This window comes from Haliotis asinina, chromosome 7, assembly GCF_037392515.1.
Source record: "Haliotis asinina isolate JCU_RB_2024 chromosome 7, JCU_Hal_asi_v2, whole genome shotgun sequence".
In the NCBI taxonomy this organism is placed as follows: Eukaryota; Metazoa; Mollusca; class Gastropoda; order Lepetellida; family Haliotidae; genus Haliotis; species Haliotis asinina.
Genome location: NC_090286.1, coordinates 66,362,176 through 66,378,184, shown reverse-complemented (window position 1 = coordinate 66,378,184; position 16,009 = coordinate 66,362,176). Strand labels below are relative to the sequence as shown.

Below are 16,009 nucleotides of genomic sequence, written 5' to 3'. Positions count from 1 at the left end.
CTTTGAATTTGTAAGTGGAAGCTGTCAAAACCGGCATCTGTCCAATCCGGCAAGGTGTCAACATCAGCATTTAATCTCAGTTCCGTCTGTGGCTCCATTTGTCATCAGCTCTGCAATCCGGTACGTTGTTTAAACTGGAGTATTTCTTCATCCCTGATGAGTGCCGGTTTAGACAGCTTCCACTGAATTTCGTGAAAACTCTACTTCAATAAGAACCAAGGACGCACCTAAAGTCCCGCACGGCTTGTTCTTGTATGTACAGATGTCGAATCTGAAATAGAAGTACTGTGAGTGAATAGAATTGTACGTCCTTGTATTTCTCTGTCCCAGGGGAGATAATGCATTCTATAACTACATGAAGTATTTGCAAGCTACATCGAAGCATCTCTCAACTACATCAGAGATTAAATTCATGTATTCCCTAACTAGACTGATAATAAAATGTATTTCTCAACTAGGTCATAGATTAAGCGAATTACGCAATTGAATCGAGAGAAAGTTTTTCTCAGCTAAATCGAAGATTAAAACTACTTCCCAATTAGATCAAAGGTGTATGTCCCAGCGAGATCGAAGATAACATTTCTATTTTCAAATGGACTGAAGATGAAATGTATTTTCTAGCTAGTACGAAGATGAATGGGGGCTTTTTCAGCTAAGACAAAGATTAAGCTGGTAGAAAGCTATAGGTATTCAAGTTTAACGTCTCAGTCTTTCTCGTCTCCCCACACCAGGGTTGTGTAAGCTGGATATTTCCACAGTTACGATCGCTTCCGGCATGTGTGACGGTGTGTCAGCATGATGTCGGAATACAGCCCGTCTGACGGTGTGTCAGCATGATGTCGGAATACAGCCCGTCTGACGGTGTGTCAGTATGATGTCGGACTACAGCCCGTCTGACGGTGTGTCAGCATGATGTCGGAATACAGCCCGTGTGACGGTGTGTCAGCATGATGTCGGAATACAGCCCGTCTGACGGTGTGTCAGCATGATGTCGGAATACAGCCCGTGTGACGGTGTGTCAGCATGATGTCGGACTACAGCCCGTGTGACGGTGTGTCAGCATGATGTCGGAATACAGCCCGTCTGACGGTGTGTCAGCATGATGTCGGACTACAGCCCGTGTGAAGGTGTGTCAGCATGATGTCGGACTACAGCACATGTGACGGTGTGTCAGCATGATGTCGGAATACAGCCCGTGTGACGGTGTGTCAGCATGATGTCGGACTACAGCCCGTCTGACGGTGTGTCAGAATGATGTCGGAATACAGCCCGTCTGACGGTGTGTCAGCATGATGTCGGAATACAGCCCGTCTGACGGTGTGTCAGCATGATGTCGGACTACAGCCCGTGTGAAGGTGTGTCAGTATGATGTCGGACTACAGCACATGTGACAGTGTGTCAGCATGATGTCGGAATACAGCCCGTGTGACGGTGTGTCAGCATGATGTCGGAATACAGCCCGTCTGACGGTGTGTCAGCATGATGTCGGAATACAGCCCGTGTGACGGTGTGTCAGCATGATGTCGGACTACAGCCCGTGTGAAGGTGTGTCAGTATGATGTCGGACTACAGCACATGTGACGGTGTGTCAGCATGATGTCGGACTACAGCCCGTGTGACGGTGTGTCAGCATGATGTCGGAGTACAGCCAGTGTGACGGTGTGTCAGCATGATGTCGGACTACAGCCCGTGTGAAGGTGTGTCAGCATGATGTCGGAATACAGCCCGTGTGACGGTGTGTCAGCATGATGTCGGACTACAGCCCGTGTGACGGTGTGTCAGCATGATGTCGGACTACAGCCCGTGTGACGGTGTGTCAGCATGATGTCGGACTACAGCCCGTGTGACGGTGTGTCAGTATGATGTCGGACTACAGCCCGTGTGACGGTGTGTCAGCATGATGTCGGACTACAGCCCGTGTGACGGTGTGTCAGCATGATGTCGGAATACAGCCCGTGTGACGGTGTGTCAGCATGATGTCGGAATACAGCCCGTGTGACGGTGTGTCAGCATGATGTCGGAATACAGCCCGTGTGACGGTGTGTCAGCATGATGTCGGACTACAGCCCGTGTGAAGGTGTGTCAGTGTGATGTCGGACTACAGCCCGTGTGACGGTGTGTCAGTATGATGTCGGACTACAGCCCGTGTGACGGTGTGTCAGCATGATGTCGGAATACAGCCCGTCTGACGGTGTGTCAGCATGATGTCGGACTACAGCCTGTGTGACGGTGTGTCAGCATGATGTCGGACTACAGCCCGTGTGACGGTGTGTCAGTATGATGTCGGACTACAGCCCGTGTGACGGTGTGTCAGCATGATGTCGGAATACAGCCCGTGTGACGGTGTGTCAGCATGATGTCGGACTACAGCCCGTCTGACGGTGTGTCAGCATGATGTCGGAATACAGCCCGTGTGACGGTGTGTCAGCATGATGTCGGAATACAGCCCGTCTGACGGTGTGTCAGCATGATGTCGGAATACAGCCCGTCTGACGGTGTGTCAGCATGATGTCGGACTACAGCACATGTGACGGTGTGTCAGCATGATGTCGGACTACAGCCCGTGTGACGGTGTGTCAGCATGATGTCGGAGTACAGCCCGTCTGACGGTGTGTCAGTATGATGTCGGACTACAGCCCGTGTGACGGTGAGTCAGCATGTGTCTAACTACAGCATGATAACTAAAGCAAATGGTGGACATTTTCGACTTTGTTGAATCAAGATAAGGAAACCCATGAATGCCGCATCCTGACCTTGGTGTAGGTCTACCTGCCCCCTCCCTAAAGTAGCCACTATTGAAGCCAGTCACGTTTATCTTTGTCCTCACCTGGTTATAAGCACGGCGTTATCATGATGTGCTATCCCCGTGCCGTCGTCGGCAGTGTAGTTGAGGTTGACGTTAATTTCACGCTGCCACTTACAGAAGCTGTCTAGTGACTTGTCGGCGTGGTGGTTGATCTCTAGTCCCTGCTACAAGGCCACAACATGAGCAGTCTTCACATCATCAGAGAAAAATGCACATATGACAAAACACATATGACTTTAAATCCCAGAAGCCATTTATATTCATGCCATAATTGTGTTTTGACCCTGTGGGTGCACTACACACTGACTATAGACATGCACGTACTTTGATCAAAGGCGGGTATTACGTGCAATACGTGTGCCCGCCATTAAGCAAATGTCAAGTTTCACTAAACTGTTAACACTGTTCGATGACTTAGAAAATCAGTTGATTTCCCTGTTGATGGGTAAATAATGAACCTCATCAACTGACAACTGCTCAAACATGGCATTGGCATGATAATGGTATGCTGAATACTGGCGTGTCTTTGAGGGCTATTGGAAAATATGCTGATTGTCATCCACCGAATTTCAACCTATTGGCCAGAAAACATCCGAGAACTATTGACACTCATGCGGTTAGGGAACGCCATGGTACAGGTCGACGACAAGTGACAACTCCGACGGAGGGTACATCACTCTTTAGAATCACAAGACTTGAGTCGTTCTTTTGAAGTGGCATGTTTAATTCAGTGTATCTTTAACAACGTCGTTCGCCCGAAACCTTCTATACTGTGCCGTGTCATGAGACACAGAGCCTATCTGACGACATATGGTATTCCCATATGGCTTGGTGTCAAGCTCGACGTCACCGGAATTTGAAGTCACCCGGAAGAGTCAACTTGTTGGATGACAGTCTATACTGTGATTTATGGCTAAAGGCATGTTTGGAACAGTATGCGTCCAGAATACTAAAGGCATTTGTCATGTGCTCGTTATTGGCATGCATGTGCTGTTTGCAGGTGTATACCGCATGTTTACGATCATAATAATCAGAGCTGCCACTTCTTGGCCATGCTTGCTTCTCTCAATGAACTAAAGTCTTTCGTTCCTTTTGCTGACCAATTAGATTTGCAACTAAACTATTTCTCTAGAAACAATTCCTCCATATAGTATGTTCGACTGGGAGTAGGATAACTTGCTTTGCTTTGCTTTGCTTTGCTTTGCTTTGCTTTGCTTTGGTTAACGGTATTATGAGTACGTGAATGTTCAGCTGAGGTCTGTGGGCGCTGCTCCTGTCACACTGACATTATCAGTGTACATCTCTCAATGTGGAATTCATTCTCCCATATCCAGACTGGGGTCAGCAGATTGGAATTCACCTATCGGTGATCTGAACGAAATGGCCAGTCTTCAGTCAATGGCGAGAACATCCGTCTCACTGCCACTGCACCACATTACTTTCCCTTCCGCCCAGCCCTTTCGACGATTGTGAAGCCCTAAATGATGCATGTCGAGACAAGTGAAATGACGAGGTAACTGTGCAGGTAACAGTCGCCAAGATTCATAACGAAATGTTCACATTTTACAGACACTTCACTGATTATGTTATGGCAAGTGTCTTTGTTTTGAATAAAGCATGCGTGTGTGTGATGTTAGCACCCGTTGTGTCGAGGACCGTCCTCTAGCTGTCCTACCTGGTCCTCAGTTAGCAGGACGAGGCGTGTGATGATGATGTTGACGCTGTTGCCGATGCTGGGATCATGGAAGAGTTTGGCCACCTGACCTCAAGAAACAAAACAGAGTCTATATTGCTTAGGAAACATTGTGCTGCCCACACAAGAAAGTACGTGGGTGAGAAACGTTGCGTTGTAGGACTGGGGTGTATTTATGTATTTATGTATTTATATATGTAAGGGACGCACATCTCTGTACATGTACCACCGTAAATATACTTACAATGTTCATAATAGTAAGGACGTATCTCTCTATCTCGTGCTGACCGTGGTAGTTGACCATGCGCTTGTCCACGACGACAACAGTCTCTACGTCACGGTCGGTGCTGGTTGAGCGTTTATGGCGACCCTTGCGAAACTTTTCTTTTTTTATATGACGCCAGTGTCTGGCATAGCTCCTGTGTTTTACAACCTCGTTGAATATCCGTGGGGATTTATTGAGTAGCCATTTCATTTTCTTATCTTGAATGTCTGAAAGGTCAGTGAGATTCCAGAGTAGTACCTACAGTAGAGGACGATACAGCGTGTGGAACACATACCCACACACAAAGTACATAGACTCTCCCTGATAACTGGACAAGGAGTGAGTGAGTGAGTGAGTGAGTTTGGTTTTACGCTGCAGTCAGCAATATTCCAGCTATATCGCGGCGGTCTGAAAAGAATAGGATCTGGACCAGACAGTCTACTAACAGCATGAGCAATACGCAATTGGGATATGATGTCAACAAAGTGTCAACAAAGTCAGCGAGTCTGGTCACCCGACCCCGTTAGCCGCCTCTTACGAAAAGCATGGGTTAATGAAGAAGAGTTCAGTACAATGGGTTACTGAAGGGTGTTCGCTAATGACTTCCTGACAGCAGACCACTGTGCTACAGGTGAGTGGCATTATCCGATGGGGAAGACAAACTTAGGATGATGTTACTATTATCAATTGTCAGTTATTTACATCTCTGTCATTCAGAACATATCGTGATTTTCAGGGAATTTGGGTCTACATATACGGTTCACCGTGAATGTGTTGCCAGTGTAATGTCTACAGATGGACAGTGCCTACGGGGAATAGAGGAAATATACACATCAGAATCTGACATTCAAATGTAACATGCCGTGTATAGCACTGTTTGCGCGAGGTCAAGGTCACACACTGTGACGAGATACTGTAATAAACGAACGTGTAGTGTTGTGGACAAACGAGTGATATTATAAACAAACATCTAGTGTTAGAAACAAACATCTAGTGTTAGAAACAAATAATCTTGTGTTATGAACAAACATCTAGTGTTATAAACAAACATCTAGTGTTATGAACAAACATCTAGTGTTATAAACAAACATCTAGTTTTATAAACAAACATCTAGTGTTATGAACAAACATCTAGTGTTATGAACAAACATCTGGTGTTATAAACAAACATCTTGTGTTATGAACAAACATCTAGTGTCGTGAAGAAACGAGCAGTGCTATGAATCTGTAGTGCTATGGACAAACGTATATTATTATTAGCAAACTACTACAAAAGTCTTAACGTCCTAAAAAACAGATTCCTTTAGATATAAGGGACACAGATGAAATTGTAGGAATGGACCTTTAAAAACACTGGTTCACTGTGAGCTGTTTCCTGCCCTGCTGGCAGCACCCGTCATTCACTCATATACTTGGTGTAACAACTCATTCGTAGCGTTATGGACGAAGGTGTTGTGTCGTGATCAAACGTGCTGTTTTTTTAACAAACGTACAGTTCTATGACCAACAAATCCTGCTTTTATAGTGCCCAAAAGTGTGCCCCATGAAAGCCATGCGTAGAAGGTTGTGATGTTGTTACCGCTGACGCCACAGTGGGAGTCGTCGTCGCGCAGTTTGAGGGAGGAGCGGGTGTACACGATGTGCGGGTAGCCTTCCACGCCCACGATGTTAGTGTGGTTCCACAAGGGTTCAACGAAGTAATCCTCGTCGGTCGTCGAGAAGAAGCCGTACTGCAATACAGGACATTAATGTGATCTATCCAACTGTCAACAAATAATGGAGAACACAGAACACTGAAAGTCCACTGCGATACGTTCTTCAAAACTCGACTAGTAGGAGGGAGTTTCCGGTTCCCCCTGTATGCTAGTCATTACTAAGCATGTGTACGCCAGTTGTTACCGCGAGGTGTTATATATTCCTGTGAGCAACCACAACTGTTTTAAGGCATAATTGTCCATGCGCATACATTGGAAATGGTTAAACCTCTTCTCAGATATTAATAATGACAGTTAGTCCAGTTATGTAATCTCTATATTACCCAGTAATGGCCGCCATCTGTATGAGCTGCTGATGCCTCAGGAGCCCATGTTATATCCTCACATCGCGGTACAAGACATAGAAATATTGCTACATCTACCAACTCCTTTGCCCTACCTGTCGCATCTGTTACTGTGCTGTATAGATGTTATACATCAATGCCGTACCTGTTACTGTGCTATATAGGTGTTATACGATATCAGTGCCGTACCTGTTACTGTGCTATAGAGGTGTTATACATCAATGCCGTACCTGTTACTGTGCTATAGAGGTGTTATACGATATCAGTGCCGTACCTGTTACTGTGCTATAGAGGTGTTATACATCAATGCCGTACCTGTTACTGTGCTATATAGGTGTTATACGATATCAGTGCCGTACCTGTTACTGTGCTATAGAGGTGTTATACATCAATGCCGTACCTGTTACTGTGCTATAGAGGTGTTATACGATATCAGTGCCGTACCTGTTACTGTGCTATAGAGGTGTTACACGATATCAGTGCCGTACCTGTTACTGTGCTATAGAGGTGTTACACGATATCAGTGCCGTACCTGTTACTGTGCTATAGAGGTGTTATACGATATCAGTGCCGTACCTGTTTCTGTGCTATAGAGGTGTTATACATCAATGCCGTACCTGTTACTGTGCTATAGAGGTGTTATACGATATCAGTGCCGTACCTGTTACTGTGCTATACAGGTGTTATACATCAATGCCGTACCTGTTACTGTGCTATAGAGGTGTTATACGATATCAGTGCCGTACCTGTTACTGTGCCATAGAGGTGTTATACATCAATGCCGTACCTGTTACTGTGCTATAGAGGTGTTATACGATATCAGTGCCGTACCTGTTACTGTGCTATAGAGGTGTTACACATCAATGCCGTACCGTTATTGCCCCCACTCCTGTCACTGTGCTTCATTGGTGGTATAGGACCTCTACCATTTCCCTATTTAGTCCTCCAAACGTGTCGTACAATATTTACGCCCCCTGTGACGCCCCCTGTGTGAAGTCCAGTTTATAGCGATTAACTCGGTTAGCAGTGTTTTTAGAAATACAAGTATCCACGACATAGCAGCCGTCAAAGCAGGAACTAGTATCGCAAAGCAAGATCAACGATTTGTGCAACCCAGCCGTCCTTCGGCTATCACAGCAAGAGTGAGTGAGTGAGTGAGTTTAGTTTTAGGCCACACTCAGCAATATTCCAGCCATATGGCGGCGGTCTGTACATAATCGAGTCTGGACCAGACAATCCAGTGATCAACAACATGAGCATCGATCTGCGCAATTGGAAACCGATGACATGTGTCAACCAAGTCAGTGAGTCTGACCAATCGATCTTACGACAAGCATAGTCACTTTTTGTGGCAAGCATGGGTTGCTGAAGGCCTATTCTACCCCGGGACCTTCACGGGTCTATCAGCAAGAAGGTGTTTATAGCAGACTATAGTTTGTTGAGGTTTCAGCGACACCATCATCCCCAGCCATCCTTCAGCTATGAGCAAGTTGTTTATAGTAGACTATAGCTTGTTGAGATTTCAGCGGCACCATCATCCCCAGCCATCCTTCAGCTATGAGCAAGTTGTTTATAGTAGACTTTAGCGTGTTGAGGTTTCAGCGACACCATCATCCCCAGCCGTCCTTCAGCTATGAGCAAGTTGTTCATAGTTGACTATAGCTTGTTGAGATTTCAGCGACACTATCATCCCCAGCCGTCCTTCAGCTATGAGCAAGTTGTTCATAGTAGACTATAGCTTGTTGAGATTTCAGCGACACTATCATCCCCAGCCGTCCTTCAGCTATGAGCAAGTTGTTTATAGTAGACTTTAGCGTGTTGAGGTTTCAGCGACACCATCATCCCCAGCCGTCCTTCAGCTATGAGCAAGTTGTTCATAGTAGACTATAGCTTGTTGAGATTTCAGTGACACTATCATCCCCAGCCGTCCTTCAGCTATGAGCAAGAAGGTGTTTATAGCAGATTATAGCTTGTTGGGATTTCAGCGACACCGTTATCCCCAGATCAGAAACTAGTATCCCGGGGCTGTTGAAAAGCTGACACGTGGTGGAGGACTGACGGCGTGGTGGTAAGCGGGCCGTGGAGAGCTTGGAGGGGGAGAACAGCAACTGCCACTACAATGGGGATTATATATACGGCAGTGGTGATCAGGTTGTTCAGGGGTAGCTGGAGAATTTAAGCGGGTGGTTGTACGCTCAGGATTCATTTCATTGCAGTTATTTTTTCGCCGGATCCTCCATGGAAAATGTGACTCACTGGAGGATCCATCATCAGAATTAGAAGAAAAGAGATGCATTGGATTGGAAAGAATGAACTGTATAGTATCAACACTCACCCAGTGGAAAGTTTAAATTTAAAAAAACACAAAGCAGTCACTAAGACACAGAACACTTCAACTAAAAGTCACAATGTGGATAGGGATGTATGCCCTGTACACAGTAGATCATCAATGAACCAGTTCTTGTCCTGGCATCAGTGCTTCGTGAAAACACAACAGCACTGTGATCAGGTCCTTTAAGCTGCAAAGTGTCCAAATTGTAACACAGATGTAGGCTTGGTGACTAGCTGCTCTTGTGGACTAACCTTTCATCCGCTGTTGGCACATGTAGTTGGTTGACTTCTGTTGTGATGTGGACCCAGGATGGATCTATATCGCCCGTCGTTGGGATCTCCGCTCAAGACCTTTGTTGCCGAGAGGTTCCGAGATATTGGACTCCACCATGTATCCCGGGGTGTTGAAGGGATAACTGTCTCTTCAAATACAGAACTCCATCAGTGGGTTCACAACTCCATCAGTGGGTCCTTTATTCATGATAGAGTTGATATACAACTACATGATGTTGTAACAAGGACTAGGCGCATTTAGGGAGGCGATAGTCAGCCAACCTGCCTAGCCGCTGTCCGAGAGTCAAGTCTTGACTAACGTAAAGCATTTTTAATCTAACATAAGGCCCTGGTCAGACTGTCACGTGACGTATTTGTCCAGATGTCGGCCTGCAGTATCCTGCACCTCATCCACAATGTCATGCTTCAGTGGCCAACCGGCCTTTGTCTAACTAATTATAGGCAGCTAATGACTCAGTGTTGTGGCCATGGTGACAATGGTCAAGCTGCGTTGGTTTCCTTTCTGCTATTTCATTTTACTTAACTCAAGGAACATATTATTCCTTATAAACCCTGTTCCAAAATGCATACGGCCTATGCCTATGGTACTAGGTAGCCAGCAAGTAAAGCTTCTTAAAACAACGATTAGTAGCTGGTAAACAGTGGGATCCGACAACTCACGTGATGGCCCCTGTTCTTGCACCTATACACTGACGGCGTCCCAATCATAAACATAATGTTGTCCAACAGGACAACGTACATCCACTATGACAGAAACACTGGTCAATCATACAGGACAAAATACATCCGCTATGACATAAACACTGGTCAATCATACAGGACAACGTACATTCACTATGACATAAACACTGGACAATCATGCAGGATAACGTACATCCACTATGACATAAACACTGGTCAATCATACAGGATAACGTACATCCACTATGACATGAACACTGGTCAATCATACAGGACAACGTACATCCACTATGACATAAACACTGGTCAATCATACAGGACAACGTACATCCACTATGACATAAACACTGGTCAATCATACAGGACAACGTACATCCACTATGACATAAACACTGGTCAATCATGCAACGTACATCCACTATGACATAAACACTGGTCAATCATACAGGATAACGTACATCCACTATGACATAAACACTGGTCAATCATACAGGACAACGTACATCCACTATGACATAAACACTGGTCAATCATGCAACGTACATCCACTATGACATAAACACTGGTCAATCATACAGGATAACGTACATCCACTATGACATAAACACTGGTCAATCATACAGGACAACGTACATCCACTATGACATAAACACTGGTCAATCATACAGGACAACGTACATCCACTATGACATATACACTGGTCAATCATGCAACGTACATCCACTATGACATAAACACTGGTCAATCATACAGGACAACGTACATCCACTATGACATAAACACTGGTCAATCATACAGGACAACGTACATCCACTATGACATAAACACTGGTCAATCATACAGGATAACGTACATCCACTATGACATAAACACTGGTCAATCATACAGGACAACGTACATCCACTATGACATAAACATTGGTCAATCATACAGGACAACGTACATCCACTATGACATAAACACTGGACAATCATACAGGACAACGTACATCCACTATGACATAAACACTGGTCAATCATACAGGATAACGTACATCCACTATGACATAAACACTGGTCAATCATACAGGACAACGTACATCCACTATGACATAAACACTGGTCAATCATACAGGATAACGTTAAAGAAACACCAACGTCTTTCAGCGCCCAAGACATCATCGGTGTCAAATATACCACAAAGCGTCAACATCCAACATTGCAACATCCAAAACATCATATAATGGCACACACAGCAGGTCCCAACACCCAGGTCACACGGCCATGGCACGCACACACAACAGGTCCCAACACCCAGGTCACACGGCCATGGCACGCACACACAACAGGTCCCAACACCTAGGTCACACGGCCATGGCACGCACACACAGCAAGTCCCAACACCCAGGTCACACGGCCATGGCACGCACACACAGCAAGTCCCAACACCTAGGTCACACGGCCATGGCACTCACATACAACAGGTCCCAACACCCAGGTCACACGGCCATGGCACTCACATACAACAGGTCCCAACACCCAGGTCACACAGCCATGGCACTCACACACAGCAGACTCCTACACCTAGGTCACACGGTCACGTCAAACAGCGCGGATTAATAGCCACATATAAACAGTACAAAACTATAACGGCTAATCAAGTATGTATGTATCAAGCCAACAGTTGTTCGGAGTCCCTCGCCGTGTGAAGGTGATTCCGTCTGTTCCCAGCTTGTTCCACACACATCCAGACGCCAGCCCGACCACATGTTCACCTAGTTAGCAGGGAGCTGTCTGCACGTCTGCTACAACGGATACCTCACTACAATACATCTCCCCCTCCCCCATCCCAAGTATGTTCAGCTTTGACCTCCCTCATTTTTATTCCATTAATGCTACATATGCCGATGTACATGGCACGCGTTGGTTAAACGTGGATCACAGTGAAATGATGTAGCGATGCCACGTGCTGCGTTCACTAGACCAAGCAAATAGACATATGCTCTTACAATTGTCTGTAACGTTGTGAGTATGAGACGGGATTAGTCACGACACAAACTTATGTAAACGGGGAGTCACCACTGCTGTGTACGCGTGATGTAGTCGTTAATTGCCAGATCAACGTCTCCACCGTCATGCCATTCACTGTCAGATCCATGTCTCCACCATACATGTCGTTTATTGCCAGATCCACGTGTCCACCGTCATGCCGTTCATTGCCAGATCCATGTCTCCACCATACATGTCCTTCATTGCCAGATCCATGTCTCCACCATGCATGTCGTTTATTACCAGATCCACGTGTCCACCGTCATGCCGTTCATTGCCAGATCCATGTCTCCACCATACATGTCGTTCATTGCCAGATCAACGTCTCCACCGTAATGCCATTCACTGTCAGATCCATGTCTCCACCAAACATGTCCTTCATTGCCAGATCCATGTCTCCACCATGCATGCCGTTTATTGCCAGATCAACGTGTCCACCGTCATGCCATTCACTGCCAGATCCATGTCTCCACCATACATGTCGTTTATTGCCAGATCCACGTGTCCACCGTCATCCCATTCACTGCCAGATCCATGTCTCCACCATACATGTCCTTCATTGCCAGATCCATGTCTCCACCATACATGTCGTTCATTGACAGATCAACGTGTCCACCGCCATGCCGTTCATTGCCAGATCAACGTCTCCTACGTCATGCCATTCACTGCCAGATCCATGTCTCCACCATACATGTCGTTTATTGCCAGATCCATGTGTCCACCGTCATGCCATTCACTGCCAGATCCATGTCTCCACCATACATGTCGTTTATTGCCAGATCCACGTGTCCACCGTCATGCCGTTCATTGCCAGATCCATGTCTCAACCATACATGTCCTTCACTGCCAGATCCATGTCTCCACCATACATGCCGTATATTGCCAGATCAACGTGTCCACCGTACATGTCCTTCATTGCCAGATCCATGTCTCCACCATACATGTCGTTTATTGCCAGATCAACGTGTCCACCGTACATGTCCTTCATTGCCAGATCCATGTCTCCACCATACATGTCGTTTATTGCCAGATCAACGTGTCCACCGTACATGTCGTTCATTGCCAGATCCATGTCTCCACCATACATGCCGTATATTGCCAGATCAACGTGTCCACCGTACATGTCCTTCATTGCCAGATCCATGTCTCCACCATACATGTCCTTCATTGCCAGATCCATGTCTCCACCATGCATGTCGTTTATTGCCAGATCAACGTGTCCACGGTAGTCCCATTCACTGCCAGATCCATGTCTCCACCATACATGTCCTTCACTGCCAGATCCATGTCTCCACCATGCATGTCGTTTATTGCCAGATCAACGTGTCCACCGTCATGCCGTTCATTGCCAGATCCATGTCTCCACCATACATGTCCTTCATTGCCAGATCCATGTCTCCACCATGCATGTCGTTTATTGCCAGATCAACGTGTCCACCGTCATGCCATTCACTGCCAGATCCATGTCTCCACCATACATGTCGTTCATTGCCAGATCAACGTGTCCACCGTCATGCCATTCACTGCCAGATACATGTCTCCACCATACATGTCCTTCATTGCCAGATCCATGTGTCCACCATACATGTCGTTTATTGCCAGATCCACGTGTCCACCGTCATGCCGTTCATTGCCAGATCCATGTCTCCACCATACATGTCGTTCATTGCCAGATCCATGTCTCCACCATGCATGTCGTTTATTGCCAGATCAACGTGTCCACGGTAGTGCCATTCACTGCCAGATCCATGTCTCCACCATACATGTCGTTCATTGCCAGATCCACGTGTCCACCGTAATGCCATTCACTGCCAGATCCATGTCTCCACCATACATGTCCTTTATTGCCAGATCAACGTCTCCTACGTCATGCCATTCACTGCCAGATCCATGTCTCCACCATACATGTCGTTCATTGCCAGATCAAAGTGTCCACCGTCATGCCATTCACTGTCAGATCCATGTCTCCACCATACAAGCCGTATATTGCCAGATCAACGTGTCCACCGTAATGCCATTCACTGCCAGATCAACGTCTCGACCATACATGTCGTTCATTGCCAGATCAACGTCTCCACCATACATGTCGTTCATTGCCAGATCCACGTGTCCACCGTCATGCCATTCACTGCCAGATCCATGTCTCCACCATACATGTCCTTCATTGCCAGATCAACGTCTCCACCATACATGTCGTTCATTGCCAGATCCACGTGTCCACCGTAGTGCCATTCACTGCCAGATCCATGTCTCCACCATACATGTCGTTTATTGCCAAATCAACGTCTCCACCATACATGTCGTTTATTGCCAGATCAACGTGTCCACCGCCATGCCATTCACTGCCAGATCCATGTCTCTACCATACATGTCGTTTATTGCCAGATCAACGTGTCCACCATACATGCCGTTCATTGCCAGATCCATGTCTCCACCATACATGTCGTTTATTGCCAGATCAACGTGTCCACCGTAATGCCATTCACTGCCAGATCCATGTCTCCACCATACATGTCGTTCATTGCCAGATCAACGTTTCCACCGTCATGCCGTTCATTGCCAGATCCACGTGTCCACCGTCATGCCGTTCATTGCCAGATCCATGTATCCACCATACATGCCGTTCATTGCTAGATCAACGTTTCCACCGTCTTGCTGTTCATTGCCAGATCAACGTGTCCACCGTCATGCCATTCATTGCTAGATCCACACCTCCACCGCCTTGCCCTTTATTGCCCGATCTCCACCACACATGTCGTGCATTGCCAGATCAATGTCTCCACCGTCATGCCATTCATTGCTAGATCCACACCTCCACCGCCTTGCCCTTTATTGCCCGATCAATTTCTCCACCACACATGTCGTGCATTGCCAGATCAATTTCTCCACCACACATGTCGTTCATTCCCAGATCCACGTCTCCACCGTCAATCCGTTTAGTGCCAGATCAATGTCTCCACCGTCAAGCCGTTTAGTGCCAGATCAATGTCTCCACCGTCAAGCCGTTTAGTGCCAGATCAATGTCTCCACCGTCAAGCCGTTCATTGCCAGATCCACGTGTCCACCGTCATGCCCTTTATTGCCCGATCAATTTCTCCACCACACATGTCGTGCATTGCCAGATCAATTTCTCCACCACACATGTCGTTCATTCCCAGATCCACGTCTCCACCGTCAATCCGTTTAGTGCCAGATCAATGTCTCCACCGTCAAGCCGTTTAGTGCCAGATCAATGTCTCCACCGTCAAGCCGTTTAGTGCCAGATCAATGTCTCCACCGTCAAGCCGTTTAGTGCCAGATCCACGTCTCCACCGTCAATCCGTTTAGTGCCAGATCAATGTCTCCACCGTCAAGCCGTTTAGTGCCAGATCAATGTCTCCACCGTCAAGCCGTTTAGTGCCAGATCAATGTCTCCACCGTCATGCCGTTCATTGCCAGATCCACGTGTCCACCGTCATGCCGTTCATTGCCAGATCCATGTATCCACCATACATGCCGTTCATTGCTAGATCAACGTTTCCACCGTCTTGCTGTTCATTGCCAGATCAACGTGTCCACCGTCATGCCATTCATTGCTAGATCCACACCTCCACCGCCTTGCCCTTTATTGCCCGATCTCCACCACACATGTCGTGCATTGCCAGATCAATGTCTCCACCGTCATGCCATTCATTGCTAGATCCACACCTCCACCGCCTTGCCCTTTATTGCCCGATCAATTTCTCCACCACACATGTCGTGCATTGCCAGATCAATTTCTCCACCACACATGTCGTTCATTCCCAGATCCACGTCTCCACCGTCAATCCGTTTAGTGCCAGATCAATGTCTCCACCGTCAAGCCGTTTAGTGC

At 46.7% G+C, this 16,009-nt stretch overlaps 1 protein-coding gene across 1 annotated transcript in view; it reads right to left on the bottom strand.

The window, feature by feature from the left end:
- Positions 1 to 16,009, bottom strand: part of LOC137292133 (A disintegrin and metalloproteinase with thrombospondin motifs 6-like) — a 50,612-nt gene that overhangs the window by 31,032 nt on the left and 3,571 nt on the right. The window contains exons 3-7 of the mRNA XM_067823674.1: positions 6,344 to 6,494; positions 4,744 to 4,991; positions 4,482 to 4,565; positions 2,828 to 2,970; positions 228 to 271 (exon numbers count right to left, since the gene is read on the bottom strand). Of these exons, the coding sequence (XP_067679775.1) occupies positions 228 to 271; positions 2,828 to 2,970; positions 4,482 to 4,565; positions 4,744 to 4,991; positions 6,344 to 6,494 (670 nt within the window). The remainder of the gene's footprint in view (positions 1 to 227; positions 272 to 2,827; positions 2,971 to 4,481; positions 4,566 to 4,743; positions 4,992 to 6,343; positions 6,495 to 16,009) is intronic.